The sequence below is a fragment of the Manduca sexta genome, chromosome 4 (genome assembly GCF_014839805.1).
Source record: "Manduca sexta isolate Smith_Timp_Sample1 chromosome 4, JHU_Msex_v1.0, whole genome shotgun sequence".
NCBI classification, from domain to species: domain Eukaryota; kingdom Metazoa; phylum Arthropoda; class Insecta; order Lepidoptera; family Sphingidae; genus Manduca; species Manduca sexta.
In genome coordinates, this window is record NC_051118.1 from 3109052 (window position 1) to 3124738 (window position 15687).

At 40.0% G+C, this 15687-nt stretch overlaps 1 protein-coding gene across 5 annotated transcripts in view; it reads left to right on the forward strand.

Moving 5' to 3' along the window:
• The window catches only part of LOC115452189 (MTOR-associated protein MEAK7), a 30191-nt gene extending 14772 nt beyond the window's left edge, over positions 1–15419 (forward strand). For 2 of the 5 annotated variants that reach the window (XM_037442892.1, XM_037442897.1), the window contains exons 3-10: positions 5575–5707; positions 6249–6340; positions 6676–6869; positions 8694–8830; positions 9192–9338; positions 10256–10482; positions 11553–11738; positions 13303–15419. In XM_037442892.1, the coding sequence (XP_037298789.1) occupies positions 5575–5707; positions 6249–6340; positions 6676–6869; positions 8694–8830; positions 9192–9338; positions 10256–10482; positions 11553–11738; positions 13303–13413 (1227 nt within the window). In that variant the 3' untranslated portion in view covers positions 13414–15419. Of the gene's footprint in view, positions 1–5574; positions 5708–6248; positions 6341–6675; positions 6870–8693; positions 8831–9191; positions 9339–10255; positions 10483–11552; positions 11739–12726; positions 13221–13302 lie in introns of those variants that run through there. The other 3 variants (XM_037442890.1, XM_037442894.1, XM_037442887.1) reach the window with 3 other exon arrangements.
• The last annotated feature ends 268 nt before the right edge of the window (positions 15420–15687 follow it).

Here is a 15687-nt window from a genome sequence, read left to right on the forward strand (position 1 = left end):
TCGAACAATTGTTTATTTTTCGCGCGGAACAATGTCGGCTATGTGTTTTGTTTAGTTTTCGTGTGGGGTTAGGGGAACGGCGGTTTTGGTGCAAGCGGAAGGCGTGTTGAGGTGTTGGTGATTAAAATTTAGATAATCACTGTAGTCCGTTAAAAACGAGTGTAATGAGGAGTCCTGTGTATTTCTTTTTCTTTACTCGACAAAGTGATCCCACTGAACTTAAGTTTAAGTGCAGTGGGGTCCATTAGAATGTCGACTGACGAGAGATGATAACCCATCGACAGTCGACACAATAATGACGGCCTGTTGGAACCGGATATACACAAGTTGATCCCGGAACGCGACACACGTGGGCCACTATGGCGGGTTTTAACACCTTGTGTACGGTGGTCGCTATCCGGGCGGATATAAAATATATATAGACCTTAATTTTTTCTAAAATATAAATTCCTCATAGCCGCGTTTCGGTTATGGCGGCCAATTTTAACGGCGATGTGTGCAGGAGATTTTATAGAGCACAAGCGTGTGCGCAATACACAGGTGCACTCTCTGTTCCTTCAATTGCGTTCGAATCCCAAGACCTGGGATTTGAACTCAAGATCTCAGCGCGTCAGTCATCGTCGTACCGCTTACGTATAATATTCGATAATCTGTGTCAATAGTTAAAACAATTTATTATGAATCATATAATACTGTGATAAAGGAAAGAAAACACACCCGCGTGATTAAAGGTTAAAATAAATACCGTTTTCCCTTGAGAATCGAACCTCGTGATAATGACGCTGTGTTGCGCAAACTTTTCCGTCAAGACGACGTACAAATTACATCACATAGTCAATGACCCGATCGTCGAGCGATGGCGTACTTGGACGGAACGGACTGCTGAAATGCGTACGTTCGAAACCTAACTTCAAAACTTGTGTATTTATTTTATTGTGACCATAAATACTAAAATCTAAAACATTAAATAATTCAAGGAAAGGTATATTCTTAACCTAAGCAGCCATTTGGTTTTTAATATTAATTATTTGAATAGGTTATAAAATTCAAGTAATTTATGTCAAAAACACACACATTATGGTGAAATAGTTTAGGTATTTTTATGACTTTGATAATAGTTTTTTTTTATTGCTCCTTGAATGAAGAGACGAGCTTGCTGTTCGCCTGATGGTAAGCGATACGACCGCTCATGAACAGTAGAAACACCATTCAAAACCTTGAATTACAAATTGTTTGGTATTCAGTTAAGTCTCATTATGTTTAGTAGTTACATTTGTTGATTATAGCTTGATTTAACTGTGAAAGCAAACAACGCGGCAGGTGATATCAAATAATTCGATTGTTTATCTTTAATTAAGGAATATTTTAGGAATATTTTCGCATGCGTATGGGAGTCGCATCGTACTCTAATACGTAGTTTAAACCAATAAGTTTATAATTCAGATATAAATTCGAACATAATTACTTATTATTCGCGACTTCAATCAACTGCTTAAAATTGTGAAAAGTACAAACAAAAGATCTTGTGACCTTTCTTTCTTTTCAAGCTTCCTCTTTACCCAAATTTATCAAAATCGGTTAAGTAATTTATCCGTAAAAGTATAACAGACAGACACTTCCACATTAATAACATTAGCGATGATTACAGTCAATGACTTCTGACATAATCTGCATTCATAATACTATTAAAAGATGTTGACATCTTGATAATGTATGAATCATCAACTCGAACAAATTGTTCAGATAAGTGGTCTGCGGATAAAAGTGAATTGATGTTTTGCGAATGATAAGATATATTGCATACAAGTTCATCATCGTTTCACGATAACGAGAGGAGGGGGGGGGGGGTGGATTCTCTAGGATTCTCAATCATGAAAAGTACCCGTGATCTATCATTTACCATCATTTCACTTAGGAGAGTGGTATTACCTCTGTCGAGCTGGTCTGTTCATTGTGTCGATTATACTATAGAATAAATGAGTGAATAAAAAATAATTGACAATATTAATACATATGATTTTATACCATATTTAAAATGTCAAATAAAAAACATGGAGTAAAATTCAAAAAACAGTCTATAAATTCCGCTATCGCTACCGCTCTTGAATACGCGTTTTTACTGGCCCCGAACCAAAACCATACACCCTGATCTACTACAATACATTGGCGATGAAGAAAACCATGCAACCGACGTAAATATTGTATGAAAATGAACGATATACAGTTTACAGCATCGATATGTATGTACTGCGTACTAGATTTGGCGTTCCGAATATCCACTGTGTTCAACTGAATTGAACTGCAATCCATTCAAACTGGCTTTAGTATGGTCTATATTGACAGCTTGTGGTTGTAGCAATTTTAATTAGGCACCGACTCCAAAATTTGTATCCAATATATACCTGTTATGTGAAATTATTTTTTGGTTTTGAGTGGTTTTTGAAGGCGGTTTAATTTTTTGTTAAAATTATTTTTATTTATTCATGTCCTTATATAATGAGCGCCACTCCGTACACAACCACAAGCTGTCAATATTGAAATTATACTACTCAGGTTTATGGATTGCAGAACAGTTGAATCCACCGATATATATATGTACTACGAAGCAGATTTGGCGTTCCGAACATTCAGTGTTCCACTGAATTGAACTGCAATCCATTCAAACTGACTTTAGTATGGTCAATATTGACAGCTTGTAGTTGTGTAAGAGTGGCGCTCATGATATAACAACTCGAGTCTAAGTGTAAACCAGTATTTGAATATAAAATATTAATCAAATAAGTAAAATTATTTGTTCAAATGAATAATTAGGTTATAACAGTGACGTTTTGGTTGCCATTTTATTTCAGATTTTGAACAAATAGTTTATATGGACGATCGCGTCTATAGAATATACTTGAATGGTTTACAGCCTCTTCATAAGCTCGGGTTATGCTATGGAAATATTAATAGTTGTGAACTCATTTGTTTTTTGAAGGGTTGTAGCGTATTGATCTTGGAGAGGGTAGGCAGATATTGTATTTCACAGTACGTTCAGTGATCATTATGTGAACTGATATAATCTATGATTTTGTTGAACCTAAAATAGGTATTACTCGCGGCTTCACCTGCGTTTGAAGCCTTTCACTACAAACGATAACAATCTCATCTATTTAAAAAATCTGACTATATTATTATTTCCCTCGGGAGCAAATTAACGGGATAAAAAGTAGCCTGTGTGTTAATCCAGGGTATAATCTACGCAGGCGCCAAATTACATCATGATCTTCAATGATGAAAAATACGTTTAACAAAAGAGAATTAGTTTAATAGAAATATCAATATTCCCCAAAATATTTTCAAACATAAACAGAATGTACTTCTCGTTGCGCGTAATTTTCTCCAAGAATCGTAAACGGTACATAAATAAACACGAGGCGAGAACAATTAAAATAAGCGGTAATGCCAATATTGTGTTATTACCGGAACTGCCGGTAAAACACGCGCGCTGCAAGTGTTTAAATAGAACGGGACGGATTTAGGAGTATGGTCTGGTTTTAACCTACTATTAAAAATGTTATTAATAAAGCAATTAATGAAACTTAACTAAAAAAAGCGGCGATAGCCTAGTTGGTTGTGGAACGGATGCCGAGACGAATGTCCGCAGGTTGAAATCCCAAGGGCAACACACCTCTGAATTTTCGGTAAAAATTATGCGTGTATTTTTTGTGAATTATCGCTTGTTTTAACGGTGAAGGAAAACATCGTGAGGAAACCTGCATACCTGAGTAATTCTCTATAGGAATTTCGAGGGTTTGTGAAGTCCGCATCCGCACTAGGCCAGCGTGGTGGACTAAGGTCTAATCCCTCTCAGTAGTAGAGGAGGCCCGTGCCTAACAGTGGGACAGTATATAATACAGGGCTGATATTATTATTATATAATGTAACTTTAAACAAATTTACTTAATATTTTCGAAGGGATATTGATATATATCAGTCAGAGACAAGAGAGATAGAGGACTTAATAACTAGTGATTTACGCTGACCGGTGAGATGTCTATTGGGCGCTGGTATTTGCGTTTATTCTATCAAAAAAAGAGGTTCTTAATATATTTGTTGGTAGTTTTATGTCCGCTCGGATAGTGATCACCGTACACAAGTTAGAACACGCCATAGTGGCCCACGTAAGTGTCGCGTTTCGGGATCAGCCTGTGTTTATCCGGTTCCAATGGCATAATAGGGGACCGGACTCATTTTTGTTCTTTATTATTATCAAATATTTACATAATATAAATTATAACACAGAAAGAATTATTTAAATCCGGTAAAAAATCAACAAGTTATAAGTCTTTCAATTTCGGTAGAAGGGGTAAGTAATGAAAAACAGAAAAGAGGCGCAATACCCACGTGTGACGTCATCGGGCATTACGACGCGTGCGAAAGAAAGAGATGAAGCGATATCCCCACTTCGCGTCCACTTCGGCACATAGTAATATTTGATTTTTAACATTTTTTAACCAATTTTAATGCAGTTTTCGCAGGAGGGTTTCTTTTTTGTATTATTAACCATTACATGTAGAATTATGTACAAAATCAAACATAGGCCGGTCCTCTATTGTGTCGACTGTCGTGGGGTAATCATCTCTCGTCAGTCGATATTCTATTGAACCCCACTCCACTTACCATCAGGTCAGGTTGCCTTGCTCGTATAAATGTAAAATATATAATATACTTAATGATAAAAATAAAGCAACGAATATATATATCTGTGAGTTTTTCAACCGAACTTAATTAATAAAATAATTAATTTTACAAATCCGTGCGGCGTGTTTCCTACGTTCGACGCCGGGATATTTCAGATTGAGTTGTAGTTTGTGTAAGCGTGTGGTAAACACTTGTGTTTCATACTACGGATAAAGGGCCTAAAACCACGTAGTGTGGTTACGCGATTTTGAACCGTATTACCGTTGTGATTATGTCAGAATAATTCTTATAGAAGATAGGCTATGTCTTGGATAAGCGTATACGCTATTTTATAGTCTTGAAAATGCTTTATAGGGGGTACAGTTAGTTTGGACATGCCACGACGAAATACAGTGGAAACCGGTTATAACGACTCCGGTTATAGCGACGCATCGGTTATAACGACTAAATAGTAAGGTCCCTTAAATAAATACATATAAAAATAGTATCGTTCATAACGACTATCGGATATAGCGCCCAGATCCGGTGGTCCCTTCAATGTCCCTATAACCGGTTTTCACTGTACTAGTATTTCGATAAATTAGTTTTGCCTAAGTGAACGGAGTACGTAGATTGTGAATCTTGTGATGTTCTAAGTTCAATTGTAGTAATAAAAGACGAGCGATGTGTCGGGCTTTGTTAAACACATAGCGTCTTTATTACAAGAGGTAGGCAGAAAGTGTCCCACTTTTCGCAATGAGTATTTCCATGACGTAATAGGGGGAGCCTATGGCTATATCGGGGCCACTGATTCCAAACTCCGGGTTGATACTGAGTAAAAAAACTAATTTTATAGAAGGTAAAATAAATCCATTCTTCTTCAACTAAATAGTTTCTACGCTACGTTTTCAGAAATTCTGGGGTCCGCAGATAGACCCTCGACTGGCGCAGTACCTGACCAACTTTCTGTTCGGCTCGGGCCAGCAGAAATTACCTACAGTGGACTTCAATCGATTTGCAGAGCTGTATGTGTATAATGTGAGAGGTGAGATTTGTTAAATAGGCTAATTTTTATATTTCGTTAATAAATGATCATATATTAATTCATTCAATTCATTCATTCATTCAATTCATTCATTCTATTCATTCATTCAATTCATTCATTCTATTCATTCATTTAATTCATTCAATTCATTCATTCATTCATTCAATAAGTGACCACATGCTCGTATTAAACTCTGCCAACATTGTGCCAAAAAACATCGACAAATAACGAATATTTTGACTAAAAATCCCGGTTTTGCTTTTCTGATTTCTTATCACTTTGTAGTTTGCAGTTTCGAACCGGCGTATTCGTGTCGACTGGCGATGGATATTCTCTCGTCAACCGATGCTTTATTTGTCCATCTATGCAACTCCACTTATCATTATATGCAGTGGAGTCACTTTCTGTGCTCAAGTATATTAAAAAAGCATGCGGGCAAAACCGCCAGTAAAATATCTGGTTTATGACAAATTTTTAGAAATTGATATATCCTTTCACATCTTCTCTCATCTACTTTATTTTGAACCTTATTGTGTTACAGGTACAGTGGACGAAAGGATGATGGTCACGTACAACAGCCTCGGCAAGGACTACAACGAGGAGGTGGAACTTCCTTACCAGCTATTAAGAGAGGTAACTATGTTTATAAATTTTGCTGTAACACACCAGCGATATCTATCTAAAAAATCATTAATATGTTATTCCTTTATTTCTTATTCTATCATCAAATTCCGCTCAACAAATTACCGGCATAAAAAATATCCTATGTTTTAATCCAGGGCATGATCTATCCGTGTCCCAAATTTTGTCCAAATCCATTCAGTTGTTTCTGCGTTTAATTTTAATAAACATTCAAACATTTTTAAACTTAGCTCTTATAATATTAGTTTTCAGTAAGTGCATTATTAACTTAAAAAAACATTGCATTAAATTAAGTAACCATCCATTTTAATATACTCCTTCGACAGTACTGCGAGAGCATAGCATCGACGTACATAAAAATGCTGAAGGCTTCGACGTCGAAGCGGGCGCAGACGTGGATGAGCAAAGGGTTCCGCGGCCGCGCCTCGCACGTGCAGGCGCTCGGCGAGGCCGTCGCCGCCACCCTCGGCGACGCCGACACCCCCCAGCACCACTGCACCGCGCAACAGCTCTCCAGATGGTAAGGGACACCACGGCCCTGGCGTGTGACCGAGTCGCACGTGCAGGCGCTCGGCGAGGCCGTCGCCGCCACCCTCGGCGACGCCGACACCCCCCAGCACCACTGCACCGCGCAACAGCTCTCCAGATGGTAAGGGACACCACGGCCCTGGCGTGTGACCGAGTCGCACGTGCAGGCGCTCGGCGAGGCCGTCGCCGCCACCCTCGGCGACGCCGACACCCCCCAGCACCACTGCACCGCGCAACAGCTCTCCAGATGGTAAGGGACACCACGGCCCTGGCGTGTGACCGAGTCGCACGTGCAGGCGCTCGGCGAGGCCGTCGCCGCCACCCTCGGCGACGCCGACACCCCCCAGCACCACTGCACCGCGCAACAGCTCTCCAGATGGTAAGGGACACCACGGCCCTGGCGTGTGACCGAGTCGCACGTGCAGGCGCTCGGCGAGGCCGTCGCCGCCACCCTCGGCGACGCCGACACCCCCCAGCACCACTGCACCGCGCAACAGCTCTCCAGATGGTAAGGGACACCACGGCCCTGGCGTGTGACCGAGTCGCACGTGCAGGCGCTCGGCGAGGCCGTCGCCGCCACCCTCGGCGACGCCGACACCCCCCAGCACCACTGCACCGCGCAACAGCTCTCCAGATGGTAAGGGACACCACGGCCCTGGCGTGTGACCGAGTCGCACGTGCAGGCGCTCGGCGAGGCCGTCGCCGCCACCCTCGGCGACGCCGACACCCCCCAGCACCACTGCACCGCGCAACAGCTCTCCAGATGGTAAGGGACACCACGGCCCTGGCGTGTGACCGAGTCGCACGTGCAGGCGCTCGGCGAGGCCGTCGCCGCCACCCTCGGCGACGCCGACACCCCCCAGCACCACTGCACCGCGCAACAGCTCTCCAGATGGTAAGGGACACCACGGCCCTGGCGTGTGACCGAGTCGCACGTGCAGGCGCTCGGCGAGGCCGTCGCCGCCACCCTCGGCGACGCCGACACCCCCCAGCACCACTGCACCGCGCAACAGCTCTCCAGATGGTAAGCGACACCACGGCACGTGTGACCGAGTGGCTTGATGGTGGGACCGCTGTCTATAAACATATTTATTATGTAAGAGGTAGGTATTCATAATGGACACAAAAAAAAATTAACGTCCTGATGGTGTGTGCCGGTCAATCCAAATACAATGTCGAACAACGAAAGACATGCTTCTAAGATTGTTAAAATAACGTCGACGTAGCTCATAAATTGTCAATTCCAAAGTATGCCGGTATAATAACCATCTCATCATCATTGAAAATACAAGATGAAGTAGACCACTAGATGAACTAACCGCTCATCTGTCAGTGATAATGATAATTAGGAAATAATGCCCTATGGCCTATAGTAACACTAGATAACAATAGACAAACCTGGGTCTCTGTAGAAGAATTTGCGCAGCACACCCGCTCGGAATGATATCCGTTCGAGGGTCCGCGGACGGTCAGACGCGACATGGAGATCTTCTCCCCTAACGAGGAACGCAACCATCTGCTACTCTATAGCGGCGTACCTATACGTCAGTATAAAACAATTATTAGTCCTTCCCACCATCCCATCCCTTCCCACTAATCCCATTTCCCCTTCTGACCCTAGGCCCCTGCAGTCGTTAAGCCGGAAAAAACCAGTAAACCGTTCGAAGCTCCACCGGTGACTGCAAGGATGTCTATTAAAAAAAACTGAACACATAGGTTTTTATTTTCTTGTATTTTGAGACTATGGTCATCTCACGTCTTAAGACTGTGGTTCTATCTATGGTACACTCATCATTACTATTCTTTATATTGTCAGGTTACAAATGAACATCCTGCTGAAGCAGCTGGCGGAGCTGGTGTTCGTGAACCTGTACGGCATCAACAAGAAGCAGGGGGACGAGAGCCCGACGCCGCTGCCCCCCATGGCGCCGTCGCTCCTGCCCATACCTGAGGGTACGTGTGCCATTGTATTGGAGATTAATATGATAGAAAGTGAAGAAGAATTAATTTCTAACTGAGTGATGTAGCGTGTGTTGTTGGGCGGAACGAAAATTTTCCGCCCCAAGGTATTAGGGAAGAGCAAAAAATGTCATTTAAAAAAATGTATGTCGCTATTTTTTATATTGTATTAATTTATCTGTCAATTAAGTTCACTTAGGCATCTTAAAATAGTATTTATGGCATTTTTTTAAATTTCTATTTTACTTTACCCGCCCCGGGATTCAAGCCCGGGACCTTGAGCGGTATCGTACACCGCAATACGACCACCGATGCATTCATCTCGAGCATCTTGTATAACCAACTCTTGGCCCAGGTCTGGACCCGATGCCGGACTACCCGGCGTTCATCGATCTGTCTCACATCGTGTGGCTGAATAGCCACATCCCGCAGAAGCACCAGCACAAGTGGCGGTTCCTGTTCTCTTCCCACATACACGGCGAGTCCTTCTCCACTATGGCAGGTGAGAAGAAACTAAGATCTTTACTAATCCTACTTATATAATAAATGCGAAAATTTGTAGGGATGGATGTATGGATGTGTGTATGTTTGTTCCTCTTTCACGAAAAAGCTACTGAATGGATTGGGATGAAACTTTACAGTAATTTTGGTTACACATCATAATAACATATAGGGTACAATTTATAATGATTTTGTATAATTTGGTCATAATATAACGATACATATCAAGTGAGTTAGAAAAAAATTGCTGTCTTGGCGTACGCTGCCTAAACCGTTGGAGTAAGACAAAGATGATGTACTGAAGGATTGTTTGTCTTAAATAGTTCTAAATAAATGTCCGCGACAGCATACATTTACCTTTTATTTGGAAGCCACTATGACCAAAATAGTGAGCCATTTCTATCTGTCTGTATGTTATCGATTTTCTCAAAAACCACTGAATGGATTTTTATGAAGTTTCGTATAGAGATAGTTGACCCTGGGAAGTTTATAGGCTTATTTCTATCCCGGGAAAATAAATAACGTGAGTTTTTTCCCGGAAAACTCATTCAAGCGGGTGAAACCGCGAGCACAAGCTAGTATATTATAAAGCTATAGTTTCTTTGTTTGAACGCGCTAATCTCGGGCAGTACTAAACTGATCGTGAATATTTCACTATTAGGAAGCTACGTTACTCCTGAATGCTGTACAGTCAGCCAGAAAAGTAGCTGAACAATTGTAATATTTCAAAACGCTTCCGCATATTAGTTACAATCGAAATATTATTTTTTCTTTACATAAAATAAAGTCGACCCTTTAAATATAATAAAAACGGTTATTGATAACGACGCAAAGGTTTAAAGACGATTTCAAATTTGGAATTTGTTTAACTTCTTTTGTGTCTGACTGTACATACCTTACCCTAAACAAATTTTCCAGGCCGCATAATCGACCAGGGCCCGTCCATATTGATAATCGAGGACAACTCGGGGCACATATTCGGCGGGTTCGCGCCCGAATCGTGGTCCCTGGGGCCTAACTTCGGCGGCACCGACGAGTCGTTCCTGTTCACCGTGGCTCCCAAGATGAGGGTATATCCCGCCACCACGTACAACAACCATTATCAGTACATGAATCATCACACAAAGACCTTGCCTAATGGACTGGTGAGTTGATAGTTTTGATTCCAGCTTAAGGTTATAGCTTAAGGTCCATTTTTCATACATTTTGACGAAATTTTGAAAGCCGAAATATCCATGCATATTAATTATTTTTACGTTTTTCTTTAAACTGCGAGAACTAATCACTAACTAGACGTGAATTTAAATTCTTTACTTGTCAATACTTGTTTAGTTACCCAGATTAAAGGTGAAACAAAATGTATGAAAAATGGACCTTAAGCTATAACCTTAATAATAAATCGATCAGCTTTGTGTGAAATCTCAAGTAGACCTGTTAAAACAACTTTTTAATAACATAACTGGACTGTATTGTAGTGTGTGTGCCATCGATATATATATACTACGTACTAGATTTGGCGTTCTGAACATTAACTGTGTTCAACTGAATTGTACTGCAATCCATTCAAACTGACTTTAGTATGGTCAATATTGACAGCTTGCAGATGCGTAAGAGTGGCGCTCATGATATAAGAACTCGAGTCTAAAAAACCTGGATGTGAATAAAGAATATTAGTCAAATAAGTAAAATTATTTGTTGTTCAAGTGAATAAATAGTTTATAACAGTGACGTTTTGGTTGCCATTTTAGTTCAGATATTGAACAAATAGTTTATATGGACGTGCGTGTCTATAGAATATACGTCAATGAGCGCAGTCTAAAACCATCAACACGTCTCAACCATTGACGTATATTCTATAGACACGAACGTCCATATAAACTAGTTGAATGACGAGACAAAGTTACCGTTCGCCTGATGGTAAGCGATTCGACCGCCCATAAACAGGAGAAACACCATCCAACACCTTGAATTACAAAATATTGTTTAGTATTCCACCGCGCTCGCCATCCTGAGACGTGTGTTAAGTCTCATTATGTCCAGTAGTGACACTGGCTACAATGTTCTTCAAACTGGAACACAACAGTGACTACACTGCTGCTTGGCGGCAGTAATAGACATTGCAGTGGTACCTACCCAGGCTGACTCTCACATATGAGAGATCTACCACCGATAAACCTTATAACTCATTATCACAAATATTTCCTGGTCGTTTTAGTTGATGGGCGGTCAGTTCAACTTCGGCGCCATATGGGTGAACGCGGACCCGTTCGGCGAGGGCTCCTCCGCGGAGTCGTGCAGCACCTACCGCAACTACCGCCGCCTCAGCAAGGATCCCACCTTCCGCATCCGCAGCCTCGAGGTCTGGGGCGTCGGAGACAAACCCTTGTCCGTCAAAGAGTCTGTAAGTACCACGAATGATTACAGTATTTTTCTCCAAGCGTTAAAAAGCGGCGATGGCCTAGTTGGGTGTGGAACGGACTGCCGAGACGAATGTACGCAGGTTCAAATCCCAAGCGCACACACCTCTGACTTTTCTGAAAATGATGTGTGTATTTCTTGTGAATTATCCCTTGCTGGCACGTGTGCTAGTGGTGTCACGTGACAAAATAATTCGGGCACGCGACTAATATGGAAAACTTTGTATACGTATTTTTTTTCTTTGGGCTTCACTTCACTCAACATCAAGTGCAGTGAAGTCACTTGGTCGAGCCCCGAAGAAAAAACATAGTTAAGTCATAAAAAAGTCGCTAAAAAGGGCCACTTGGGATAGATAAAACCGGTCTTGGGTGGCACATGTCAGGCCATATTTTGATGTATAAATAATGGCATGTTAACTATTAAATGTTTGCTATCCCTGACCTATATGTTGTGTCGGGTTGGCTTTCGGAAAATGTCACCCTTCGCTACTAATACATACATAAGCCGGATGTCGTGCCAGCTTCAAAATTCCCAGAAGTCAGCTTTTTGTGATTGTTTGCAAGGTAAATATCGCTCGCGGAAGTTGAATTCTGCAATTTTTTTTCCTAATCTAAACCTCACTTTAGACATGATGTCTTAGGGTGTTATGGTCAGTGCAAGTGCAGTGCTTTCTTGTAAATAGGACAGTCGTAATTCATAAGGCGAGCGGCTTTTCGTCTCGTTCATTTATATGAAAAAAAGACAGCATTTATTATGAATAGCCGCGTGCTCGAAGCAGCACCACTGTCTCACGGAAGAGTAACTAACAACTCGCTCTAGCGTATGATATTGAAAGTTTTCCGGAGAACTAAATACTCCCATCCCGCGATCACACTGCATACCAACTAAAATCTCCGCAACAGCCGCAAACGGAACCCACCTTGTCCCAATTCCTTTACAATCCTAACCCATCCTAACCCATCCCAACCCAGTTGGCGTCGCTGTCGACGCGCAGCAGCGTGCTGGACACGCACAAGTCGGACCGCAGCTTCCTGCAGATGATCGGCAAGCCGCAGGTCAGCGACGGATACAGAGAGGCGAAGAACGACTAATTGATGCTCGCAAGGACATGTGGGGTGTCAAATTGTTTTATTGTTAGGTAGTCATTGTTGGTTTGACGAATATAAATAAATAAGTTATTTTTAGTGTGGTATTGTAGCTAGGGTAGCAAAGTTGGATATTATAGTTTTATCAGATTGCGAAGTTGTATTTAGTATATTATTAATTAACCTCATTCATAAAAGTTATTTATCTAAGCACGGAGCATTGCTGTGATAACAGCGTCTTTAGATATGAATACAAACTAACATATTTATAGAACATTTTAATATACGCATTAAAAACGTGTAAATCACGATACGGAAAAATATAAAGTATTTTACATTGATGTTTTTGTATTTCACGTTTTATTGAGTAACCATACCATAAGCACAAAATTTTTGTAAGACAATCTTCCCAATGCCCGCTCTATATAATCTTAGAACTCATTGTAAAAATACTTTTTTCAGGACGAGCGAGACGTGAGCGTCCTGGACACGAACCCTGAGGCCAAAGCTATCCTGGACATGGCCGGCCGCACGCGACACAGCGAAGGCATCCGCGAGCCACCACCATTATAACAACCCACCCCGCAGGTGCACGCGCGTGATGATGTGTACCAACCGCCCCGCTTGATACAATACGTGTTAATTATATGCGAATGTATCAAGAGCCAGCGTGAAAGAGTTCAGGAGATTGAAACAGAGATGGCGTTGTTGAGTAAGAACTATCCGATTACGCGGGAATCGCAGTTGTCCACGTATAAGACTATTGGGATGTCTGTGTAAGTATTGTATTAATATATATAGTATATATGTCTAAATATTCATTCGTAAATGTTCATTATTGGTTCGAGTTGGTTATATAAAATATGTCGCTTGTTCACTATTACAGGCTTCTATGTAATATTTATTGCACAAATTAAATTATATCGACGTTTGAGAGACTAATTGTTATAAACGATATTTTTTTTCGAAAATTGTTGTCTATGTCAAAAAACATAGAGAAAAGTGCTCATTTTGAATATGTATGAAACTGGGTGTCGCAAAGAAATGTCGCTTAAGACAATTGGCCGTTTAACCGTGATTTTAAGCCCTTTTAGTAATAATTTACAATAATCATGAAATATATTAGGAATCATGAATTATTTACTTTAAAATTTTTATTAATATGAAAAGCGTAAATATTTTTTTTGTACATTAATAAATATTAACATGGACTTGTGATAGTGAATCAGCGAAATGTCATTCTTCTACTCTATATAGGTCATAGAGACATATATTTAATCCAAAAATCTTCATTATTGCATACACTATGTTAAGGGACAATTATTTCATAATAAAAATATATATATGATAAATATATAAACATTATTAAACGTCTTAATACTTCGTTCGAAATCCAATCAATAATTCACATTAGGATAAACCACATTAGTTATATAAATGTAAAATAAATAAATATATAGTCAAGTTCTTCATTCATAAATGAAATCCATATATTCTCCGTTATTCTACAAAAAGCATTATAAAAAAACATTGTTCTAGAATCAATAAACACTTCATTAATAAATATAAATAATCATACATATTAATAATCATCATAAGATTTCACGAGGATTCTAATTGTTATTATATGATATAATAAAATTCTTCATAGGCGGTTAAACATTTAGAAAATCCTATAGAACATTGTCTAGTGCGTGTAAAATGTATGCGGCGTTCTATCTTACAATATTTTTAAAGAAATGTCGGAAGTTTTCTCCATAAATGGTAAAATGATGATGTTTAAAGATATTTCTGAACTGTTTAAAATAAATTGAATAAAATATCACATAGGCATATTAGTCGGTTATCGAATGTCAAAATATTGTACAATATTCGAAATAGTTATAAAATTGTAAATGTCATTATGAAGATAGTTGTCTTTATGTCTACCTTACCCATAATACGTGACTATTTCCCAAATGATGTATGTAACGAAATAGTTTTTATAATCTTTTTTGTCTGACCTACCTTTTTTCTTTATACATTCGTTCATTGTTGTTAATAAAAACAAGAAAAGAACAGACGAGATATAGATTTTTTTTTTATTTTATCGTGGTTTTTATATTGCAATTTTCTTCCGACTTTTCGAAGACTGCGGCCTTCATGGTCACGGGGGAGATTGTCACAGCCATAATATACAAAAAATATTTTTATTTCAATACCTAACATTCGCCTAAACATAATAAATCATTACAGATGAGACAGAATAAAATGTAATAAAATTTCTTAACAATTATATCGTTACGTACATTTCTTTTGGGAAATACTCATTTAAACACTTAACTAAGAACTAATACGCATTTTCTTTAATAGTAATGTAGCATTTAGTGTTATATTTACATTGCTTCCTTTAGTACAAGTAGTGATACTTAAATATGTTATGTACCACGCCTTATTAAATAAAGTGTGATATACTTTATCATAATGATCGACGGTCGGCACGCTAAATAACTTAAGCGGCAAAATTGAGACTAGGTTAAAAAAAACGAAGATGAAATTCTTGATTCCAATTACCAAATAAAAAAAATCTATGACACAAATAAATGTAGCTTTTTTTTTTTTTTTTTTTTACGTAGGTAAATCGTCAGTTGACTATCTCCCGCCTTGGGATGGGCGGGAGGGCGTGTCAGACTTTTACCGACTAAGAACCTACGGTGTTCCCATCCTTTGCCTATGTGCCTAGGTCCAAGATCCGGTGGCATTGAGACCTAGGCAGGCACCGGCCCTAAAGGGCCCCGCAAATTACTCTGACACTGCTCTTCGAGGCGCGCGTGGAACACTACGCGCCGAACACACGGGCCGTTGGGG